General features: G+C 34.7%; 1 protein-coding gene and 1 pseudogene across 1 annotated transcript in view; one reads left to right on the top strand and one right to left on the bottom strand.

Annotated features, from left to right (window-relative positions):
• The window catches only part of RTTN (rotatin), a 138,450-nt gene that overhangs the window by 60,736 nt on the left and 52,152 nt on the right, over positions 1-25,562 (top strand). Inside the window, exons 27-33 of the mRNA XM_065889552.1 lie at positions 3,106-3,260; positions 4,440-4,659; positions 11,083-11,211; positions 11,670-11,780; positions 13,468-13,626; positions 14,847-14,918; positions 25,361-25,550. Of these exons, the coding sequence (XP_065745624.1) occupies positions 3,106-3,260; positions 4,440-4,659; positions 11,083-11,211; positions 11,670-11,780; positions 13,468-13,626; positions 14,847-14,918; positions 25,361-25,550 (1,036 nt within the window). The remainder of the gene's footprint in view (positions 1-3,105; positions 3,261-4,439; positions 4,660-11,082; positions 11,212-11,669; positions 11,781-13,467; positions 13,627-14,846; positions 14,919-25,360; positions 25,551-25,562) is intronic.
• LOC136133211 (small ribosomal subunit protein uS14-like) lies at positions 22,639-22,807 on the bottom strand (annotated as a pseudogene).

Consider the following 25,562-nt stretch of genomic DNA (forward strand, 5'->3'; position numbering starts at 1 on the left):
CATATTGCATAATTTATTCATAGTTTTGAAATTAAAATGAAATTTCTACAGGACTCTAGATGATTGTACTGTAATTTTAATGCAGTTTTAGGAAAGGATTTTTGGTATAATTAGTTTGTTTGACTTTGTATGGTATCAAAGCTGTCTTTGGAGAGCTTTTACCTTGTCTCATATATTATCATCACTAGTGTTATAAATAATAGTAATACTTTTAAGGGTGAGTAAAGTGGACTTAAGCATCCACTATCAGGAGAGTTTACTCTCTAAATATCATGGTACGAGGATTAAATTATTAAGTGTATGTAACAACCAATGTTCAAAATAAAAGAAGCATGAAAATAGAAAGTCAAAAAGTGACCTTTACTAAGTTTATCATCTGAAATGGGTAAAATAAATGAGAAATGGCTTAAGAAGGTCAGTAAAATAGCATTTCCAAAGGAATTGTTTTGAATGTATGGACATAATATATGAAGATGTGCAAAAGTGATGGTGGCAAAAAGAAAATTAGACAGAAATGAATACCTGATCAAGCAGAAGAATGCCTAAAAGATATATAAAGAAAAATCAGCTAACTTACCGAGGGAAGATACGGAAAGTTTATCTTGTGAAAGTTTTGTCTACATGTTTTATCAAAACTTTCATTTATTACAAGCATTTTATGTACTTAAGGAATTTTTTGTACTACTAATTTATATTTTAGTGTATTGATATTTTGTTAGTATATAAAATAACTGAGAAGTGCTGAATTTGAATGCATTTCTTTTCAGAATGAGTTTTTGATAGAAGTTTATCGAAGTGGGGCCATACTTTTTCGGGGGGACCATTCAGAACTACACAGCGCGTGTCTGTCTGTTGTCAGACTTCCACTGGCTCATGTGCACTCAGAGTTCACAGAGGGTGTTGTCCATCCTACTATTGTAGGTTGCTGATGGATGGAAAATTGGATATGATGAGTGGTAACTCTGCAGGTAAAGATAATGAACCATCATTGCAGAAACTGTTGCCTTTTGGAGGTCAGCACTGATGAAGTAATGGCCCACGTAGTTGGTTTAAAATTAGGATTGAATACTAATGTCTAAAGACAAAACCTTCAGATATGATTAAGTACTTGAGATCAATAAGCATCAATAGAGACATCTATTTCCTCTTGTACTTGAGGAATAGTAATAAATCCCATATTTTAGAAGTGGTGTTGCTGAGGTTCACTGAATCTTAATGTTAACATGTCAATCCAAGATATGTTATAAAGGGAAAAAGTCTCAGCAATTTACCTGCAAAAATAAGTTATTAATAGGATGAGATTCTTTGGAAGGGTCTTAGTTTTAGGTATTTACATACTGCTTCAATATATTAATATGTTAATCAGTAGCTTCTACTTAATTTTTATATGTATGTCAGAATTAATAATTGCTGAAGGTAAAATTACATTTTACCAAGATGGGGTTTGCATTAAAAACAGCTCGCTCATTTAGTCAGTATTTATGATTTAGAGGGAGTGTGGGTGTAAGCCTTTGGTTATTTGGGGCTAAGAATACTATAGAATATATATTTTTATGATTTTATTAAATGTGTGTCTAGTTATTCATGTATGAAACTTAGAAATTGTAGTTATTTTTTATGTAATTTTACTTGAACCAAGTGAGACACTTCTTGTTCAAGATGAAAGGAAAAGCTGAAAAAAAGTGCTGCTTAGGTGTGAAACATAGTAAAGTAAGTTAAAGGTAAAGCATCTCTCCTCAGTATTTTCCAAAAGCTCTCAATTAGATTATTTTTAATTCTTCGTACCTGGTAGAAGTATACTGTACATACTACATAATGTAAACAACTTGGAATTTTCTTCCCATTTAAAAAATTTCTTTTTCTTAAGAAGAATGTAGTTATTTTTGAATTGAATTCTTTAGGTGAAGGATGCCATGAGAACATTAATTACATTTTGATTTTATCTCTTTTTGAACGTTGTAATATGCACTATTGATGTGACATAATGCCGGGGGTGGAATGTTAACTATCTCTGATGTAAGATGGTCCTGAGGTTGAGTTCTTGCTCTGCTCATTCATATGACTTTAGTTAAGTTACCTACCCTCTTCATGAACCTCTGTTTGCCCATCTATAAAATATGAAAATGCAGATCTTCTAGTTTAACTCAAACGTTAAATAAAATCTTATTTTCTTTCTCTCTCTCTTTTTTTTTAGCACAGTGCCTATGACATTATAGATGATAGATAAATATTCCATCTATTTTTAATGCTGTTGGTTAATGTAACATTTTCTGCTCTCTCAATATTACTAGAAATCATCTAATACATCCTTTAGCTATTTTTTTTAAGTTGGAAAACCGGTTGAAATTTAAGTAGTACTAGTTTCTTTTGTTTATCAGCCTGTCAAATTGGCAAAGATTACAACAGTAATAATACTCAACGTTGGCTTGGGTGCTGTGGGCCTTAATCATATGTACTGGTACATTGTTTGCAGGGACAATTTGGCAGTATACATTGAAAGCATTAAAACTATTACAGTGTTTTGATTTAGTGATTTCATTGCTTAGAATTCATACATAGGGTATAGTCAGAGTTGGGCATGCTGCTGCAGCTCAGTGAAACTAGAAATCACGGATTATCCAGTGGTTGTGGTAAACCCTTACGGCTGAATAACAGTCAGATACTAAAGTAATGTTTTTGAAGAAATATTGGTAATAACATTGTTTAAAAACATGGTCACAGTAGTGGATTTTTTCACTTGATCTCAGTTTTGTTAAAAATATCGAATTATAATTCTGTTTGCCCTCACGTAAAAAGAATAGTATGTACCAACATACTAATAACAGCTACCTCTGTGAGGTGTGATTATGGGTGGTTTTTGTTTTTCTCATTGTGCTTCTCTCTATTTTCCTCAGTTTTCTGTAATGGATATGCTTTCCTTTTCTTGAGATAACATATGAAGCACCTTTTGAGTTGAGAACATCTCTACTAATGCCGTAGAAACCTACGATTTAGGCGCTATAATTTAGTTACTCCAGAACGTGATTAGCAAGAAAAACCTTTATGGGAAACAACATACAGCTCCATTAGAGGGTAAATATATGTTTTACAAATTCCATTTTTTAGAGTCCAAACCCACTATTGGAGCTGCTGCTTCTGACAGAGTCCCAGGCGCGAGAGGAAGCAGATGACATCCGCACCGCCGTCCGGCAGCAGCTCCAGAAAGAACTGGTCGCTCTCTTCAACACCCTGCTGCTCGGTTCCGTGGCACTTACCGACAGGTACCATTTGTATTATTGGAGGTCTGGGGACTTCACACAGAACCTAGTTTTCTTTTGATTTCTAAAGGGTCTTACTTTTCATTAGTTTCAAATTAAGAGGAGAAAAGACTTCAGTAAAAATCAGTTGTGGTGGTTTGTTTTTTAGTTCAGTTCAATTTCTGATATAGCCTGATTGTAATTACACACACACACACACACACACACACACACACACAGTATTTTGTTGTCTCTAGGTTTAGTTCTTGGTTCTCTCTTAATTTTCTACACATCTGCCTGAGCAGTCATACCCATTTCTATGACTGTACAACTATTTTTGCATGGATGATTTTCAATTGTATATCTGTAGCTCTGACTTAAAAATTTTAAATTCACAATTTTAACCATTTTAAAATGTACAGTTGAGTGGGTTTTGGTATATATACAGTGTTGTACAACTATCACTGTTTAATTCCAGAACATTTCCATTACCCCCAAAAGAAACTTTGTACCCATTAAGCAGTCTCTCCCCATTTGGCCTTTACCCAAGCCCCTGGTAACCATTAATCTTCTTTCTTTCTCTGTGAATTTGTGTATTCTGGACACTTCATATAAATGGAGTGAAACAGTATGTGACCTTTTGTGTCTGGCTGTTTTCATTTAACATCATGTTTTCAAGGTCCATGTATGTTGTAGCAGATGACAGTGACTAAATAATAGTCCATGTATGGATATGCCACATTTTGCTTATCCATTCATCTGTTGGGGGACATATGAGTTGTTTCTACCTTTCACTGTTGTGAAGAGTGATGTTATGAACATTCATATGCAAATTTCTGTGTGGACATATGTTTTCATTTCTTGAGTATATACCTAGGACTGGAATTGCTGGTTCGTGTGGTAACTCTATGTTAACTTCTAATTTCATTATTGGTTGGCAATAATAATACCCATTTATACATTTTTCAACGTAATTGTTACTTATATTTTACATCATATACTCTGGATGGTATATTAACTATGTTTTTCTTAAAAAATCTTGTTTTAAGAGGGAGTATTTTCTGCCATTTCCCGCCATTTCCACTAGTTCATACTTTTTTGATACAGTAAGTTGCTAGTAACCCTCCACCACCACCAAGAAAGCCCATTAAGCCAGTTACGTTTGTTCCGTGGTTGATTTTTTCCCCTCCTTTACATACACAGGAAATGCTTGGAACTTTTTTACGTTTTCCAAACGCAGCTGGCTCTGAAACTGCTCCAGTGTCTGAGAGTCACGGACGCTCCTCGCTTCTACGGCCTGCCGTCCCTTGAGAGGACCTTACGAGGGATGGCCCACCTTACAGCATTTCCGGGATGGAGCTCACACTCTCCTTTCACAAAGCCACTAGAAATTTGTGTGAAGTACTTGTCAGGTCTCCTCGAAGTAAGTAAAAATAGTCAATAACTATAAACAGCAATAATAAAACCCCTAAATGATAGCTATTTACAAACCCCCAAATGATAGCTATTTACTATTTACTGACCACTCAGTGTGTACCAGGCACAATATTAGGTGCATTGTATGTGTTATTATATTTAATGTAGATTATTATTCAGTGTTTATGGCTCATTAATGGTTAAATGTGTTAATGATTTTTATTAGCAAATATATAAGTAAGATTACTTTTATGAATAAGCTCATTTTCAAGAAAAGTAAGGCTTACACTTCATTAAGCCCCTTTATTTGGGTAACTTATTTTGCATTTATTAACCCTTTTGTTGTAAAATACAACACATACAGAAAATACACAAAATGTAAATACATAGTTCATTGATTATCACATAATGAACACACATGTCACCACCCTGATCCTAAAATAGAGAGTAGCCACCACCCTAGAAGCTTTCACCATAACCACTTCCAGTCTCTACTCCTCCTCTGAAGGTAGTTGTTATTTTGATTTTTATGGTAATAACTTCTTTGCATTTCTTGATGGTTTTACCACTTAATTATGTGTCCATATATACAATAATTTCTCATTCTCTTGATTTTGTTAAATGGAATTGTATTTCTTTTTAACATTATGCTTATGAGAGTTAACTCATTTTGCTTCCTGTAGGTGGAGTTTAATTTCATTTTTGTGTAGTATTCTCTCTACTACAATGCTGAAGGACAATTTGGCTTGTCTTTTTCTTCCTGTTTAGGGCAATTTTAGATACTGCCACTGTACACGTGTGTTGAAAATGAGTATATTATATCTTCTGTGAAATTTTATTTTCTAACTATTGCTGATGTATGGAAATATATTCAGTTTTTATATGTTACTTGTGTACCCAGCAGTCCTTGTTTCCAAACTCAAAGGAAAGGCCTTTAATGTTTTATCTTTTAGTAAGCTATTTGTGGTAGTCTTTTTTCAATTACTTAAAGAAAAGCCAGATTAAGGACATTTTCTTTTAGTCTTACTTTGCTAACAATTTTTTTAATCATAAGTGTGTATTGCTTTTTCTGTATCTTTTAAGATAATCATATGTTTTTTTTTTGTATTCCATAAGATGATGGATTACATTGGTTGATTTAAAAATGGTAAACAACCTTACATTTCTGGAAATATTTCAACTAGTTTGTGATGTATTATTCTTTTTATATATAAACAGATTGAGTTTGTTAATGTTTTAGATTTATTCTACCTATTTTCATTGGCAAAAAAAGTTTCTAGAATTACTATATCTATCTTCTTTCTCATAAAACTTTTGTCAGTTTTTTAATATCAAAATAAGTCCATCCTTATATAATTTTCTCTTTTCCTTTATGTAACTTCCTCTTTTTTCTTCTTTGGAATAGTTGGCTTGAATTGGTGTTATTTCTTCCTTAAATGTTAAGTTGACAGTATAGCAATCTGGGACTGGAGTTTTCTTTTTGGGAAGATTATAGATGAAGTAAATTTTTAAAGTAGATCTAGAATTGCTCAGATTTCGTATTTTTTGTGTGTCAATCTTAGTAAGCTATGTTTTACTGAATTTTATCTGAATTTTCAAATTCATTGCCCTAAAATTGTTCATCACATCATCTTGTTTTTAAAATATCTGTCAGATCTGTAGTGAGGTCCCATTTCATTCCAGACGTTGATTTTTCCTTCTCTCCAGTTTTGTTGATTGGCCTTACTAGTGGTTTGTATGTTTTATTAGTCTTTTCAAAGAATGAATCTTTGGCTTTGTTTATCCCCCTTTAATGTTTTTTTCCCTCTTTTATTAATTTCTGCCTGTATTTATATCCTTCTTATTTTGGTTTAATTTATGGCTTTTTCCTACCTTTTTAAGGTAGAGCCGTATTTCACTGATTTTTTTTTATTTTCTCAAAAATATATTTTTAGCTCTAATCACCTTCCAATCATGGCCTTAACTTTATGCCTTGTTTTCATCATCATTTAGTCCAGTATATTTTAAGAATGTTGCAGTGAATAGAGCAGCGATAGGTTTCTGTACGAGAACAGCTTTGCCACGGTACCCTGGCAGCTTTGTGTGTTTGCACATGGGCCACGTAGGCAGGGCTTAGGTGCGGCTGATCTAAGCTCTGGCAGAACTTCCTGTGATCCTTTTGGAACGTGAGAAGCCTGTAAGGAACTGCTACAAGGCCGTTGCTCATTCACTTCACTTTCTCTTAGGAAGTGTGTCACGGGCCTGTTTTTATCACCTCCTGGGTTCTGATGCACTCGCGGGCTTTCTGCCTCGCTCCCTTGGGGTACGGCAGCAGGCTGTAGATGGCTCAGCTGCAGCTTGGCCTGAGCTCCTCAGCAAGAGTGCGCTGTCATTGCACTGCTGTCATCTGGCCCCTTTGTTTCAGTGTCACCCTGTAAAAGGGACACTGAGAGCTGGCACCTTTGCCTACTCTTGCTTATGCTTTTTATGTAAGTAATAAACTGTCTAGATCTATAAATGGATCACTGTTTGCTTAGTGACCAAGTCTGCCAGCATTGCTTGCCTTGAAAGGTTCAGTTATAGAGGTTGGCATCTTTAACTGTTAGGAATTCAGGCAAGGCTCCTGTAGGAAGCAGTGTAGAGAGAGGTTTGGAAGATGAATAAACTGATCAGAAGTGATGGGCTTTCTAGACATGGAATGTTTTGAGCAAATCGTGTCCGTAACTTCCTATTCCTTTTTGTGCTGCATGTTTCTACTTGCCACTGGTCTCTACCCACCACCAGATCATTCTTCAAAACAGAAACCTTTCACTCCCAGCCTCCTTTTTCAAGTGCATAAGGCTCATTATAATCTAGCATTTCGAGTCTTATCTCTGTTTAAAATTTTCCCCACATCTCTTGAAGTTTCAGTTATATGTGGCTCTTCTCATTATATAAAAAAGCATGCTTAAAAAGTCTGTTTCTTGGGCTTCCCTGGTGGCACAGTGGTTGAGAGTCCACCTGTCGATGCAGGGGACACGGGTTCGTGCCCCAGTCCGGGAAGATCCCACGTGCTGCGGAGCGGCTGGGCCCGTGAGCCATGGCCGCTGAGCCTGCGCGTCCAGAGCTTGTGCTCCGCAACGGGAAAGGCCACAACAGTGAGAGGCCCGCGTACCGCAAAAAAAAAAAAAAAAATTGTCTTTCTTTTATATAGCTTCTTTTCTCTTTGGGTGGCACTCTCTACACAAAGTTGAAGATCTCACTTGTTCATTTGCCTTCCTTTAGTAAGCCTTTTTTTATTCTTTCACACATAGTCACCCAGTAAGTATTACTTGACTGACTGATCTCTTCTACAGGTTATGTACCTCAAGCAGTTTATATATGCCACTATTATGGCACTTAATACATTGTTTTTTTATTTTGCTTTATGCTTTGATCTGTTAGACTGTGAGCTTGTGAGAATCATCTGTGGACCAACCATTTCCACTACCCCCAGCTCCCCACTGGCCTAGGACAGTGATTTGTACATAGTGGACAGATAGTGAATAATTTAGTTGTATCTTATCTATGATTTTTAAATTAGAATAAAGTTTGAATAACTGGAAATGTGATGTAAGTGAATGATGTGTGTTTAATTTTTGTATTTTCATTATTAAATCATACTTTAGGTGATGTTTATATATTCAGCTGTAAATCATGCTTCAGATGATATTACCTAGGATTTGTTTCCAAAAGTACATCTTGTTTTTTAAAAAATATTTAAAAATTCTAAATACTCTCAGCTGTACTATAAAATTTAATATGAATTTTAGTGTAGTCACTTTAATGAAATATTTTTTTTATCTTGAATACTTGTAAATACTGAAAAAGAGCAAACTGTCAGTAAATTAATTATCTCATGCTTCAAGGTGTCCATGATCAGAAATAATATGAATTTTTTAGAATAGATGTATTAGCTAAAAACTTACCATAATGTTTTTTAAGAAATAAGCTCCTCCAATGCATTTAATATAATTCAGTCTACAAGTACCTAATTTATAGCATTATTTGTAATGTGATTTATAAATACTCCATTTATAAACCTTTTGGAACACATCTCCTCTATTAAGTGATTTTTATCTGTTTCAGATCAGGGATATGTGAGGACCTACTACAGCAGTAATTGAAAAAGTGTTACATTGTTTATATTTAGAAACCCTCATTTTGTTTGTAAAATTGTGTAACAGGAGAGACTTCAGATCACACCTGTGTTTCAAATACCTGAAATTAAAATGAGCTTTCTATGTTATTGGAGAACAAAAAGGCTTAGTTCTCAGTAAGAAGTCGGGGGGAAAAAAGACAATACTGTCATTTTAAGCTCAGTTGTCTTTGAGGTAATAAAAATCAATACAGTTTATTAGCTAAGGAATAGATATAAAGTGTGATGCTTGTTTTATAATGTTTCACTGTTATGAAAACCTGATAACATCTTTATTTGGTATAAACAGAGGAGTACATATTATGCTTCATATAACATCTTGGGAAGAAAATCTTTATGTCTTTATATTAAATGACAGGAAAATAATATAAAAAAATCTGTCACTTTTGTTAGAAATTGTGTTGGAGTCCTATTAAATCTTACTTGGGTCCTTCTGCTTACTTAGCTAGCTAAACAGGTTTCTTTATTTTACTACTGGCTAAATTGACCTTTTAGAGAATAAAGTAATGCTCATGTAACTGGACATTGAAACAAGCCATTGTTGGTCCAAATGATTTGCTTCATAGTTTCTCAGTAATTAAAGCTGATTCCTTTTCAGATGGGAGTTGTAATTCATTATTAGATATTTTGTTTCTGCACAGTGAAATTTGAATGCAGTATTTGCCTTTTGTGGTTGGGAAATGAGACTTTTAGACTAAGCATGATTCATTATGATAGGTGAATAAACTATGATAAATAAAGCCTTAAAATTTATATATGAAGTATAATTCCAGGGATCTGACGGTAAGTTGAAAGGAGATAATATCAACGTTCTTGACTTATCCCTTTTAAGCTAGAACCTAAACCATGACAATATAGCTCTCTCCAGTGACATATAGGAAGATAATAAAGACTTGATCATTTGGATCTCTTCTAAAATAGTCCCTTAAAGTTTTAAACTTTTAATTATAAAAACCTTAAACATATACATAGGCAGAAAGAATAGTAGAGCAGGGCTCCTGTAGCAGTCACCTGTAGTTGTTAACCCCTGGCCAAACTGTTTCATTTTCAGACATACTATACAGTTATTTGGTTTATGAAAATTCTAATTTAAGTCAAAATCCCCAAGTTATCTTACAAATAAATTGCTTTTGTTAAATAAGATGTGCCTAATGTGATTTATATTATGCCATTTTTTTTAAACTAATCTTCTTTGCTGCATGAGCTAAAAAGAATCCAAACTAAAAAGTAGTCTCTGTTATAAGACAAAATGGCTTACTGTGCTGAATAAAAGCATTGAGTCCTTGGGTGGATGAATTGAAATACTTTCTGCTGTATTAGATAACATGTGGTTTTGATCGCTTTGATTCACAAGTTTTTCCTTCATAATGTATTGGCACCTAAATATAGTTAGCATTCTTTTTTTTTATTAAAACTTTGTGAATTATAAAGTGATCTTTTGTCACTTTAAATTTTTTATTTTGAGTTGAAAGCTGTAATGATGCTTGTTATTCAGTGTCAACAAATATTTATTGAACCCCTATATGGGGGACAATATGTGATCTACACAGAAATTTTCCAGAAGAGTTTGTCACATATTTTAAAGGATTTTCTAAATCAGGTGAAAGGACTTTTTCTCAAACTGCTGTGTCCTAACTCCCCATGTTCATTCTGTTTCAGCTTCTCAGATAAGGGCATAATAGCTTCAGATAAGAGACAGTTCTTTTGTTGTTACTGATGGAAATGTGTTAAAGCTCTCAGGTATGTGGGAGAGAAAAAGTTGACAGGCAATGATTTAAGTAATAAATATATGCTTAAATATGGAGTAGAAATCTAAGATCGCTTAGAAATGTAAATGTCCATTTACATTCAAACCATACTTCCAGAAAACTTAGCCTAAATCTGGTAGTTATTAAGAGTTTTATATAGCTAGCAATTTCTAAGTATACTTTTCAACAAGGTATTTATAAAATAAACTCTTTTACTTAAAGGATACTATAACATTTGAAGAATGTTACGAGCATATTTTAAATCACAAAATCTTCTAGGAGGATACTACACATTCTTTGTACAAATTCCAAAGGAAAACAATTTAAACTAAGAATGTTTGTTTTAATTGTGGTGAAATACACATAACATAAAATTTACCTTCTTAACCACTTTTAAATGTATAAACTAAGAATATTATAATATACTTTATGTGGTTAGGTTTCAATTCAGACAAGTCAGTAGAAAGGTATATATTTAGCCACTAAGAGTAAAGCTGCCACAAAATTGTTTGCATTTGTTTTTCAGGTCATTACTTCTTTTTATGTGGAGCGTGGAGGAAATGCTATGTCCTTCATGGGAAAAGGTGTCACAAAGAGCACGGTTCTCTGCTTGCTTCACTTATCCCATGAGATGATGGCCCAGGCCCAGAGCTCGGTGAGAGCTTTCAAAGCTGTCTGTCTTCCCACAGTTGCTAGAAACGGAATGTGCTGTGTCTAACACGTTTCAAGCCTATATGTTTACTCTAGGAAAATGTCTTTTGACTTGTCTTTTTAGGAGACAAAAATGATTTTTGTCAAAGATGTTTCTTAGAAGCTGTATATTACACAAATCTGAATTTTATTTTAAATTTATTTTGATTGAAATCTGCATGCACTAGAGAACTATGCTTTATCTAAATCATGGGGAAAGTAGCTGTTCTGAAGAAAAATTGTTATGTATAACTTTTTAAGGAGGAGCTGAGATTGTTGTTTGCCTTGTGTTGGCATGAATTAAAACCAAGTCTTAAGCATATTTTTACTTTGTTTTGATTTTTAAAAATTCAGTTATTTTGAACTCTGTTTTATCCTTAGAAATGTACCTGATGTGTTTCTGTTCCCTTTTTTTCATTCTAGGAATGGATGTCACTTTGGTTCTTGCCTTTGGGTAGTCACAGTGAAGAACATGCTACCACTCAACAGGGGTTGGCTTGGTTGATTCCGTTGTGGGTTGACCGAGACCCAGAGGTCAGTGTGAAGGAAAATCGAGTCCATTATGTGTAGATTAAAGAACAAATGAAACAAAACATGTATGCATATACTTGTTCATATTTTCCAAAATGAGGTTATTTTAGTGCTATACCTTAAGCTATATTTACCCCCTGTCTTGGTCAGTTTGGGCTACATAATAAATCACCATAGACTAGGCAGCTTGAACAAAGAAATTTATTTTCTCACACGTCTGGAGGCTGGACGTGAAGATCAGAGTGCCCACCCACGTGGTCAAGTTTGGTGAGGACTCTTTCTGGCTTTCAGATGTTTCCCTTTTCATTGCATGCTCATATGACCTTTTCTCTCCTCCTCTTCTTATAAGGCCACCAATCCTATCAGATTAGGACCCAATCCTCATGGTCTCATTTAACCTTAATTATCTTCTAAAAGCTCTCTCCTCAAATACATTAGGAGTTAGGGCTTCAACATATGAATTTTGGGGGTACATAATTCAGTTCATGGCACCCCCTATTCAGTCAGATTCAGAGTACAGATTAAAAATAGTAAGAAAGGAACTATTATAGAATCTATCCGTTTTATAAAGAACAGCAAAATATTACTGGAGAAGTCCAGCCATTTTTAAACAGTTTAGAAGGATAGTGGCCGAGTGACTTTTGAGTGTCACGTAATAGAATAGTATCATTTCAGTGCAGCGTTTTATATTAATGAATTTTCCACTTTTAGCCGTTTGTCTACTGATTTGATTTTTTTAAACCACTTTATTGAGATATGATTGACATACAAAAAGCTGTACCTATTTAATGTGTACAACTTCATGAATTTGGAGATAAGTATACAGCCCTGAAATATACATCACCAGATTGAATGCCATAAACATATCCTTCACCTACAGAAGCTTCTTCTGTCCTCTTACTGCTTGTTTTTGTGATTAGAACACTTACCATAAAATCTACCCTCTTAGCAAATTTTTGTGTATATAATATAGTGCTGTTAACAGCTAGAAATACATTCTCGAGCCACATTGGACTTGGACTTGGTGCTTGACTGCCTTATGACTGCATTGCTGTTTGTTACCCTGTGGTAACAGGGTGAAACTCTGTTCTGAAATCAAAATTCACAAGTTCACCCGATATGTAGCTTGAGCAGTGGGGGTACTATGGCAAACATTACACCATGTCAATCTCTTTTGAAACATTTTTCTTTTAAAAGAATTTTGGGGAAAATACTAAGTACCTTATAAAAAGATAATTCAATTACTTCTGTTTGAAAAGAAGTTTCAAAGAATTTAAAACCATTTGTTTGAAAGAAACACTGAAAAGTTAAGGAAGGTGGAACAAAATAATAGTATCCTCTTAAAAATGAGAAACAAGAATCATGTTCACGAAAGATACGTAAGCACCCTATGCTTTCCCTAGAAAAAGACTTTCGAACTATAATTTTTAGTCTTATAGCTGGTTTTGACTTTTTGTGACATTTGCTTTTATTTAGCTTTTATAACCTATATTATTACTTTTCTTAAATCATGGAATAGGAGTTTTATTCGCTCATAAACTTATAGGACAGTATTCTTTAAGTATCTTATAATTCAGGATCGTCAAGACAGTGTCATAAAAATGTGATATTTTATGTACCAGAAAAATTGAGAATTCATGTTGTGAAATCGGGTTCTTTGGTTTCACAACGTTTTCTCTAATTTGAACAGGTGAGGTTCACTTCACTGGGATTAGGATCGGCACTGACTACCCTTGAAACTGGCTGTGTGGCCTTAGCAAACAGTTGTCAAAACATTTCTGGTGGGCTCTGGGGAACCGTGGTGAACATTCTTCTGGACCAGTCGGAGTGTAGCATGGTACGCCGGGAGGTAGGCCTGTCTGTTTAGCCCCACCCGTTTTCCCTCAGAGACCTGTTGTGGTAGTTCTTAGGAACCATACTCCCTGTTCAACACCGTGGGCTCACCACTGACTGTTGTCTCTTTGACCTGTGAACAACTGAAATGAAATGGTTATAGAGAACAAAATGGTATTGATTCACAGTCAGAACAGGAGTCCTTTACTCTGAAAGATCAAAGCAGAATTCAGTGCATTTTAAATGGACTCTTCTATTTTATTACACATTGAAAAGTAGTTCACGGGAAAAGAAATTACTTTTATATGATCTCAGTATTTAAGTTTATAAAGCTTTACTTAAGATAAGGGGCTGTCAAAATACTCTGTAGTACTTATTATATAACATGTAAGAGGAAAAGTAAATGCTATTTTAATTCTTTCTAAATAGTTTGTTATTTTCTTTACTGCTGCTTTTATCAAAGTGATGATTGATGCAGACCATTTTAAGAACAGTAATCAAATAATGCTTAGAGGCTTGTAAAGAAAACAGCAGCTCCTGGGCCCACCATTAGCCAGTTTCCAGTTTCAAAATCCAAAGGCTGTAGTTTTCTTATTATTTGTTTGTTTGTTTTTAATAATAATGCTTAAACTTGTAGCTTCCTCTTGATTTACCAACTTTAAAGACTGTCTACTGGCTTCCAGTTAAGGTGGTTGGAAATTTCACTCCCTTTGGATCCCCTCTGTTACTCTGGTTATTCTCCCGTTATAATCTTTCACTAAATAGATAATCAGTGTTCATAATTAGTATGATTTTTTAATTTGACCATCTTCAGGACCTAGGAGGTTAAGTTGGACATTGGTGGTTTGTATTTCTAGTTAGCAGTTTTTTATTGGGAGGAGCTTGTATGAGAGAGGAAGAAAGAGATGGGGAGAAAGGTGTGTGTATATGATCTGTAGGGGGATAATAGAAACATGAAGTAGATTTCTTAAATACTACCAGAACAGTTTATGGTTTACAGATCATTTTTGGAAAGGCAAAATTCTGAAATAGGAAAAAGTATCTTTCCTGGTGAAGTAGTTTCCCCCACTACTATGTCATCACCTAACAGGAAGGGCAGTGGGGAGTTCTCATAATGACCTCTCCCTTGTGCAGCTGACCAGGGATATGCTTTTTTGTTATTAAATAACGCTATATTGGTTATTTCAGACATGACAACAAGATGGCAGTATTGACATTTTTTTCCTTTAATTTCAGGCTGCATTTATTTTTCAAAATCTCCTTGTAATTCCAATGCCTTCAGAAATCATAAAGGGTTATACTTGGCAGGTAGGTGACTTTAAACAATTATCAACCTAGTAGATATTTGAGATTAAGTGATGATAAAGTTTCAGCATATATATATATATATATATATATATATGTATTTTATATATGTATATATTTCCTTACTGATGAAACTTTATACAAGCCAACAGGACCTCTTGAAAGAGAATGTAGACTTTTTTTTATGCTTGATCAGATTTACAAATTCTTCTCTGTGGTGTTAAAAATAATTTTAAACAGAAATAATAATCACTGACATGTTCACTATGTACTAGGCACTCGTCTAGAAACATAACAAATATCAGCTTGTGTAATGGTTTGAGTTATGAACCATTATTATCCTCATTTTTTAGATTAAGAAAATTTAGCACAGCAGGTTTAAGTAGTTGGCCCTAAATCACACCCTTTTGCTTTCAGTCCAGGCAGTTTCTCTTTCGCACTCACCTTATTGTCTCTCTAATTTAATAATAATAAACAAATTTGTTTGTAGTTAAATATGCATTGATGTTAACTTCTTTTTTTCTTTTCTGGGTAAGTACACTGAGTCATAATTTATCTTTCTTTGCTTTCTATTAGATTAATTTTTTGTATCATGTTCTGAACGACAAGTCAGTAGATAGTTTTACCTAACCTTTTTTTATAGCCTACTGCTTTTTAGGTGATTTGGAGGATAGAAAAGTGGGGCAAATGAGACATGCTTTTTTTCTACCCATGTCTTTATCCATATGTCCTCATCCTGTACGTGCATATTTATCACACTGTTGCATCTCATCCCCCAGGATCTTAGATAAGATCTAAGGTTTCTTTTTAAGTTTTCGTTAGAATATATTTGGAGGAGTTACTGAATCTAGTTGAGCTGTAGTGAGGGCAGCTTTTGGGGCATTCACCTAGAGCCTGAATCCTGGTGGTCGTTAAGGCCTGGATCTCATTTATCTCTTGGAAGCTTCACTTTTCCAAACTTTGCAAACCCAGTTTAATGCTGCCAGTTATTGAAAATCCCAGGCTGCTTGTCCACTGGCTCCTTTAATTTGTTTAACGTGCCTTCTGATGATGGTTGTTATTCACAGTCTGTGTTGTAATAAAACCATAGGAGACAAATTAGAAAAGTCTACACAGGATTAATATTTATATTAACAGTGTAGTGGTTTTGATGCCTGTTATCCAATAACTGCATTTAAAAATGTTATTTTTGGCTCAAATGCAAATGATCTCTACTCCCATTGTTGAAGTAGTGACATTTGTATACTATAACCTTTGTGATGTACTGCCAGTGAGTTTTTTTTAAATTATTGAAATAAATATAAAGGCAAGAGTGATAAGTTTTCTGGGTTCTATAAAGCTCTTGGGACATTATAATATAAAACCATGTGTAGAAGTTCACATTTTTTTCTAGTAAGTTAAATAGTATACAGCTCCTTTTTGCTACTGGTGACATGCTTAGTGCAGCTTTTTGATTTTGTTATTTTCCAGTTCTTCATCACATAATTAATTTTCTACTAAAAAAGTTGAAAACAGTGGTTTAAGTACGCTTTTAGAGTCTTTTGCTTCACCTATGTTGGCCATGATCAAAAATATTTGAGAGCTGCTCTAATCCAAAATAGTACTTGATGATGAAACTTCTACTAGTCTTAAGCAAAATTAGGGAAGTCAGTCTATTTTTTTGTGTATTTTTAATAAACTCACATTTTCCTCCTCTCTTTTTTAAATTTGTTTTTGCTTATTATTTTTTAAGTGACCTTACTTGGTAGTATAAAATAGTTGGTAATCTAGTATATGTCCCCCACTTTTTAAAACGTTTAGTGGTACTTTAAATCCCAAAGTGGAAACAGCTGCTCTAGTAAGGGAGGAAGATATTCTTCAAATATAGATAATGGAATTTTTTTTTTTTTTTTTTTTTTTTTGCGGTACGCGGGCCTCTCACTGTTGTGGGCTGTCCCGTTGCGGAGCACAGGCTCCGGACGTGCAGGCTCAGCGGCCATGGCTCACGGGCCCAGCCGCTCCGCGGCATGTGGGATCTTCCCGGACCGGGGCACGAACCCATGTCCCCTGCATCGGCAGGCGGACTCTCAACCACTGCGCCACCAGGGAAGCCTAGATAATGGAATTTTATGATCTCCAAGAAGTTGTGACCTTTGCCAGTTTACTACAGCCAGAAAGAAGGTGCTACTTTTTCAGTAATTTAAAATTAAAACTGTCTTTGGTAGAACGATGAGTAATAATCTTATTCAATAAGATGTTTCATTTACTTGCCTTGGTGTACGTTTTGCAGTGTTTGGGAGGATAGAGCAGGAAGTAGCACTAGTATATAGAAGCTTTGTAAATATTTTATTTTGGTTGAGGTAGATGTTTGATTAATAATACTTTACAAAGAGAACTGCTTTTACTGCTTTGCACTTTGTCTTGGTGCCTGAAGTCTGAGTTGATGCCCTTTACACTCTTGTTCCACTGGGTGTTCTGCAGTGTTTGCTTTAAGATTATTACCTCTGTCCCAATTCTTTCCCCACACAGCAGGTCTAGATCTCTATTTCATGTTAGTATTGAAATTGTACTTCTGAGTGGGAATCATTTGCATAAATAAATTATGAGTTATATAACTGGCCGGGTTTCCTTTTGTTGTTAAGTTTAGTGCTCTCTTATCAAATGTGGTAGATACTTTTTAGCTGGTTCCACTGTTTACATACCTTTTGTTTTTCTTTCATTTCTGGTGTACTTTTCATGTTATAATTTACCTTTCCTTGTAATAGGGCTTAAATCTTTTCTGGAACAAGGTAAGGCATAAGTCACTTAAAACATTTTGGGGGGGTTTGAAAGGAATATTTAATTTATTAAAGTTATAAATTTTATAAAAATTTAGTTCTTCCTTAAGTTTTAAGATTTAGCTTATAATTTTTCTTTTTCTTAGTCTATTTATAAGGCTACCAAAATTTAGCAGTGTTTTCAAGGCGCTTTTGGATAACGTTTACTTCATTTGCAAACTATTTTTTCTTTTTTTAAATTGAGGTATAGTTGATATACAATATAAGTTTCAGGTGTACAACATAGTAATCCACAGTTTTTAGAGCTTATATTATATTTATAGTTATTATAAAATATTGGCTATATTCCGTGTGTTGTACAATAAAACTTTTTTTAATTTAAAGAAAGTATTTTTTAAAAAATACTTTCACCAACTGCTACAATCCATCTTAATCTTCCTCTTCTCTGAAAGATACTAGCATTTAATGTCTATACCATTAAATTAGGTTCTTCTCATATATTACCTTTACTGCCTTGCATATTTCTTACTATTTAACTTAATCTTCCTAGGTGGAATGTGTATTTCAGGACCATGTTTTTAATATTAAAAAAAAATGTTTCTCCCAGCCCCATCCACAGAGAGTGGTCCTCTATCCGTCTTTGCTAATGCGTAGAGATGTGCAAATCATTCCATTTATCCCGTTAGTCTTCTTGATGTTGCTAAGTAAATAAAGTTGAAAATCAGGTCTTACTTTTTGTAGTGAAATTCCCATTTGGATTTCCATGGATACAGAAGCACACTGGGAGTGGGCGGTCACGAGGAGTAGGAACAGGTAAAGAGCCTCTCAGCGCAGCTTCCCCGGGCGCCCAGCAGCCCTCATAGGGCCCCGTTCCTGGTGCGTCGGTCCTCGGGGCATCACAGACCTTTTCTATTCTGTTTTTTAACAGCAGCGTTTATAATAATGGCCTTTCTTTGTTCAAGGCTACATTCCTCTCTTAGGGAGGGAAAACAGAGTTAGTGTCCAGGGGACCCTCAACTATGTTGTGTTCCCAGCTGTGCAGCGTCTTGTAAACTGGTTTCCTAGAGTCTGACTTGGATTTAGTATTCCTGGATGTGGAAGATTCTGTTTCTGGGTTCAGTTTGAGAACTAATGTCACAAATCCATATCCCAGCAACTTTAACAACCAGAATGGAATCTTAGAGTTGATTATAACAAGAAATCTGTTAGATAGGGATTATCTGTGTAGTTTGTTTCAGTTCATTTCTCTAAATGTTTGTTGAGTATTTAAATGTTGGGGATTCACAGATGATCTGACTTAGTGCTCTGGGACTTATGGCCTGTGGGGGGAAGACAGTGTTCTACCAAGAGAACATTACTACAGTGTTTTATATATGCTCATGGTAGCTATGTGTACTTTTTACAATATTAAAGTTGTTCTTTCCCTTGAAAATGGTGTCACAGATTTAAATGTAAAGGTAATTTCATGCACTTAAGTAATATAATGAGATGTCAGTTTGTGGTGTAAATACACTTGTTAATGCTTTCATTCCTTTCCATGTTTGTGAGAGGAGTTGGCACATATATTTTATTTTATTTTTTAAATTTTATTTTGAAAAAAAATTAGACTTAAATGCAAGTTGCAGAAACAGTATAGCAGTTTTTATATCCCCTTCACCCAGATTCCCCAAATGTTATAATTTTAACATATTTGCTTTAGCTCTACCTAGTGTCTTTTTTCTGAACTATTTGAGAGTTGCAGACATATACTTCTATTTTCCCTAAATAGTTAATTGTGAGTTTCCTAAAAACAAGGACATTCTCTTACAGAATCACTATAATAATTACCAAAATGTGGAAAGTATTCAAATTTTTCCAATTGTCCCACTACTGTCCTTCATAGAAAACAAACAAAAAGCAGACAGTCAGGATCTAGGATCCAATTTAGGAATACATGTTGCATATAGCTGTCATGTCTATTTAGTTTCTTTCATCTAAAATAGTTCCTAAATCTTTAACATTTATGACCTTGGCATTTTTGAAGAGCATAGCCTATTTAGTTTTTGTAATATTCTTTAATTAGGTTTGTCTGTTTCCTCAGAATTTGATTCAGGTTATGCATTTTTGGCAGAAAAGCCACAGAAGTGCTCTGTGCTTCTTCTTATATTATATCAGCAGATAGGCTATTTCTTTGTCCCATTGCTGGTGATATTAACCTTGCTTACTTGGTTAAGGTAGAGTTGGTCTGTTTTCTCCATTGTGGACTTAAAATTTTTCCTTTTGCCAGGAGGTGCTTTGAGACTGTAAAATATCTATTTCTCATCAACTTTTATTAGTTTTAACTTCCATTTGTGCTTCTTGTCTGAAGCAGTTATTACAGAATGGTTGCCAAATGATGATTTTCTAATTCCATTATTTCTTCCACATTAATTACATTTTACTGTAGGGAAGAGCCTTCCTTTCTTATTTATTTATTCACTTATTTATTTACACCAGTATGGACTCAAGGATTCTTAGTATGTTTCATGGATTATGATCTCTTTCTATCATTATTTATTTAGATGTTCAAATTGTTTCAGATTTGGCTAGGAGGACTTCCTTCACAAAGACTCCTATATCCTTTTAGCATGTCTTTATCAACCTTTGAGTACTTGTTTACTTCCTGGCATAGCAAGATGTTCTTGACTTTCCCAGCGCCACCCTGGAATCAGATATTTGCTCAAAGAGCCCTGATTTCTTTCAATGGAGAACGTATATAGAAATGAGTTCTAGATATGCTCGTTGCTCCGAGGGAGGGGTCTTTGCTTCTATACACTCGCAGTGGACATAGCTAGACTGTCTGCATATGTGTTTATATGTGTTGTAGAGAGATGGCCGACTCATTTATAGCTGTAGTATGTATCGTTTTCATATGTGATGTTATAATTATCAGTGCATGTTTTTCATCTTCTAATGTGTTCATCATGGATCATTATGAGTATTGATTTCACAAAATGCTAAGTACTTGGTGTCAGAGAAACAATACCATTTTAACTATATTCATAATTTATATGCAGTTAGGGATTTCTTATGTAACTAGGGTCATTTTTTTCAATCTCTGCATTACATTATAGCATTTAAAAATTTTGTTATGTATCAAAATAATTCCTTTTTCTTCTTGAAAATATTCTCCATTCTTCTTACATGCAATTTTGTTTGCTTTTGAATCATAGCTAATGGGTATGTTAGTACTGTGACACTAGGAGTAAAATGTCTTAAATGTAATATTGTAGCTTATTGCATCCTTGAGATCAATATTTTCAAATTAATCGGAGTATTCTATGACATAATTGCTGTTTTCTTTGCAAACTTATTTGTTATGGCTCTTGGTGATTTGAAGAGTTTTCTTTCTTTGCATACTGCCCTTCTCAGCTCTCCCTGGCAATTTTGCAGATGATCTGGCGGCCCGAGCGCTCACCTGAGGGCAAGGCTGGTAAGGATATAGACGTCCTGAGACAGAGCAATTAGACTGTGCTGATTTCCCCGCTTTACCAGAAGACAGCCCCATCAATTACTGATGAATCTATGGAGCGAAGCCTAGTACATGCGTGAAAGGCTTCATTGTTCTGGCCCTTGTACATTAGTCATGTGTGGAAAGCCTGAGCCACACCATCTTTTGTGCTTATGCTGGACTTGGCTTCACTGCTGTGATTAAAGCTCTGTTGATAATGTGCCATTGCTACTAGGAAGCTCTGGCACATGGAGATTGGGGATTCAGGCTAAATGCTTAGCTAAAATAAATCAAATAAAAAATAAATAATGGTTATGTAATATGTACGTATTCCAGATCATCTGGTTTTGTTTGAGAAATTTAAAAATATTTTGAGTGAAATGTTTGAATTTTTAGAAGAAATTATTTTTTTCAAGTAATGAATATATATGGTTAAAAAAGCTAATACAGCTTATGCTGAAATTCTTTACCTTCTTCATTCACAGAGACAGCTTTACCTCCTACTGATTTTAATTCTTCAGGTAGTTACCTTCCTGTCTCTAAATAGTGTGTTTGCAGTAATACAGTATGTTTGTTCCTTTACTGTGTCAATACATAGGATTTAGCTCACTTAAACAATGTCCTGCCAATATAGTTCTGTTAGTGGTCTTAGTTTCTCCCCTGGTCACCCCTGCTGTTTCTGGTCTCCTTACCTATGGGTCATATCTCTTGCCCACCCCCATTTAGAAGGTAAGATGTGGCTAAGTTGTTCCTTTTACTGGTATCTCGTCCCCCACTTCTACTGCCAATCTTTGCCAGTTTCATCTCTACTTTTACTTTGTGAAGGCTGATTATGGTTAGATTCTCTTCTACAGCCTCCTTATATCTATAAGTTGATTCTAAAAAGTGAAAACTAGTAATTTGCTACAGAGCCATTATTTGTTGGGCTGTTGTTATACTTCCTTATCCATGCTTCCAGGGCTATGACCCCTCTGGCACTCAGAGGAAAACTTTCCTGGTATTTGTGTGTGTGTGTGTGTGTGTGTGTGATTTAAAAACTTGATTTGGGCGTTGGGTGATTTTTTTGCCCTTGGAGTTTCTGTTAATTTTTTTTCTTGCATTGTGAGTCCGTATCATAGCTCAAGTTTTTCTAAGCTCTTAATCATCCTTTCTCTTCAGTTAGAATCCCCTTTCCTAGTAATCATCCTCAAAATAATTGTATTCCTACCTAAAAACAAATGCATGAGTGACAAACTTCTGAGTTCTTGTTTGTTTGAAAATGTATTTAAATTGCACTGGATTGATAGTTTGGGCTACTAGGTATTAGGCTGAAATCATTCCTCCTAAGAATTTTGCTCCACTGTCTTCTAACATCTCGTGCTACGGATGAGAAGTTGGATACCCATCTGATTCTTTTTTTTTTTTTTTAAGTTTTAACATTTTTATTTATATACAGAGAGTTAGTATTGTTTCTGAGGAAAGTAGATATGCTTGATGACCCCATTCAAGAAGTTCACACTTAGTCCAACTTAATGAAGCCGATGTCCTTTGCATACTGGGAAACACTGGCGGCACTTATTGAGGCCATGTTTCTGGATCAGACTGTGCTAGTTTAAGCAAACGCAGCAAGAGTGAGAACCCTGGCCGAATTTTCTCAGATGGCTCCTGTAGAGCTGCTGGTGACCCATGTTGCTTTCTCGGCTGCAACGAGGCAAAACGAAAGAGGGAGCGCATGCCGGCACTCTTCAGAATTTTTCCATCTGATTCTTTTTACCTCTTTATGGATGACTTTTTCTTTTACTATCTTCACTTTGTCTTTAATGTTCTAGAATTTTATGATTCTATGTCTTTTTTTCATTTCTCTTGCTTGATATTTATTAAGCTCCTTAATTTGGAGACATAGATGTTCTATTTCTTTTGGCTCTGACAATTTTTTTTCATATTTATTTATTTTAAAAATGACTTTTTCTTTATTTTTCTAGAAATTATATGAGTCTTATATTAGGCCTCTTGAATTAATATTCTGCTCCTTATCTTTTCTATCTCCTGGTCTTTAAATTCTGGGATATTAATTTTTTTGTTCATATCAGAATTAGTTTAACTTTTTCAATCTTGGTAGGCCAAATAATTTTCACTGTGACTTATAGGCGAAGAAAAAAAGTCAGGTTCTAAACTTTACTAGGTTGATTTAAATTTATGTCTTTTATGACTTCTTTTGTTATCTTTATTTTCTAAATCTTTTTTCTTTTTATATTAGTAAGAACTAGAGAAAAAAATGAATTTTTAAAATATATTAATTAAAGGGTGAATATTATGTCAATTATATACCATGATAATTATACATATTTATAGAATAACTACTATAGTTCTGCATCATATTTACGTGTGTAATTTCTCACTTTGAAAATATTTATAACTAAAGAAAAGATGGATTTTAGAAGACAGTGGGTTTGTAACACTTCTCCTTCTAGCACGTGGTGAAACCATCAGCCTCAGTGGGCCTTTACCGAATAAAGAATCAGCAGATTTAAGAACTCTTGAGGAACTTGTTTTCAGCGTTTATACAGTTTACATTCCTTCATGTATTTTTGGCTAAACCTTTGTTAATTTGGACTGTGGCTGTTAACTCATCCAGGAAACAATTATATAGACACAATTTTGCACAAGAAAAAATTTTGAATAATTTTATATAATATGTATAATAAAATATTTGAAAATTATTCTTAGTATTATTATGAAATAAATTAAAAAATAGTGTTTGTGGTACTTTGTTTAATAATTTTATTTTATTGATTTATTGGGGTATGTTACACAGCTGCAATTAAGCTAGTAACCTTTGCTGAATTATTTTTAATTCTCCTCTTGGTTGTTGGTCCTTCCTGGAATCAATGTAATGGGGGCTTTAATTTGTGATGTTAAGCAACTATTGCAGATCTCACGTGTGCTTTTTACATTTATGAATGCTATAAGTTGCTTAAAAGATAGAACATTTTGAATGTTAGGATTGGCTCTGTGGCTTTGGATGAATTACTTTGTCCTAGATATTTAAATAAAGTAATTCACGAAAGGGCCACATTGCCTGAAATGTGCACCTGGTTCACAAACGGGAGCCACGTGACCCTGTTCATGTACTCCTCTCTGTTTCGCCTGCCGCTTCTCAAGCTCCGGATTTAAAGTTAACACGGTGACCAGCGTCTGTGACTGCTCGTTAAAGAGTCTTATTCCTTCTTGGACAAGTAAATTGCTCTATTTGTAAAGAGTAAAGCTCACAGTGTTGGGTAGGTTTATTAGAACACAACAATAACAAATTCATAAAAATAAAAAGTATTTAATATTGAAGTAAGACATTTAATTTTAATAATATTCTTAAAGAGAAGGGTTAATGGAAATAATCTTCTTAATGTAATTATATCTTTAACTGTAATTATACGTTTAACTATTACTTTATCTTCCTGGATAGTAAGTTTTAATATCCATCTTTCCTTGGTGACCAGGAGGCATGAGAGAAGGGGCACGTATGCAAATTTCAGTTAATGGTAAACTTTGAATAGGCTTTGACCAGACCTTTCCTGTTGGCACTTAGATTTCGATTTTCTATCTTTTATTTTTCTCTCTATTATGGTCTGTTTGAAAAGTCTTAACTATATTGATTATCATTTTCCAAAAAAGAGAAATATTTATAAACTAATGATGTGATTATTTGCATACTTTAAACCAATCCTTTGCATACTTTTAATGGCTTGCTTGATTTTTGCCATTTGGATATTCCAGGAAAAGTAGTGACAGTGCAAAAAATTATTTGAAAAAAAGCGCAAAGAGATTAAAATTTTGCAATGGCAGATCCTTCTCAGCCTCCTGCTGGAAGGTGTGTGTGTGTGTGTGTGTGTGTTTGCACGCATGCGTGCATGTATGCAAGGAATTCCCTTGGAAGAAGGGTTAATTCAGTGGGAAGTAAAGTGGCAAACAGATTTTACTGTGGATATCAGGCTTTTCATTCTAGCCCCTCAAGAGAGCGACTAGATCAGCCTTCTGCCTTCAGTGGATTTTTAGGCAGCAGAGACCTGGAGTCCTGTGAAATCCTCTGCCTGGGTCAGGCTGGTATATGTGGGGAAAGACGGGCAGGTGAAAGGAGAATGGTCACATCTGGGACCCATTTGTTTCGTTGAGGGGAATGTGGGGAGACGTGGGTCTTTTTGAAGAAATTAAGTGATAAATCACTGTCTCCCCCTCTTTTCCTACAGGGCCCCTGTGTTCATGATGAGGACTCTGGCCTGTCGCTCATAGGAAAACCTGCCCTTCAGGCTCTTTTGTACCACTGCCATTTTTATGAACATTTGAATCAGATGGTAAAACATTGTTACCTGGGACGGTATACGTTTGATTTGAATTGTTCTGCTCTTAATGGAACTTCTGAAGGCAATGACTTAAATGGTAAGAATATTA

This window comes from Phocoena phocoena, chromosome 13 (genome assembly GCF_963924675.1).
Source record: "Phocoena phocoena chromosome 13, mPhoPho1.1, whole genome shotgun sequence".
In the NCBI taxonomy this organism is placed as follows: domain Eukaryota; kingdom Metazoa; phylum Chordata; class Mammalia; order Artiodactyla; family Phocoenidae; genus Phocoena; species Phocoena phocoena.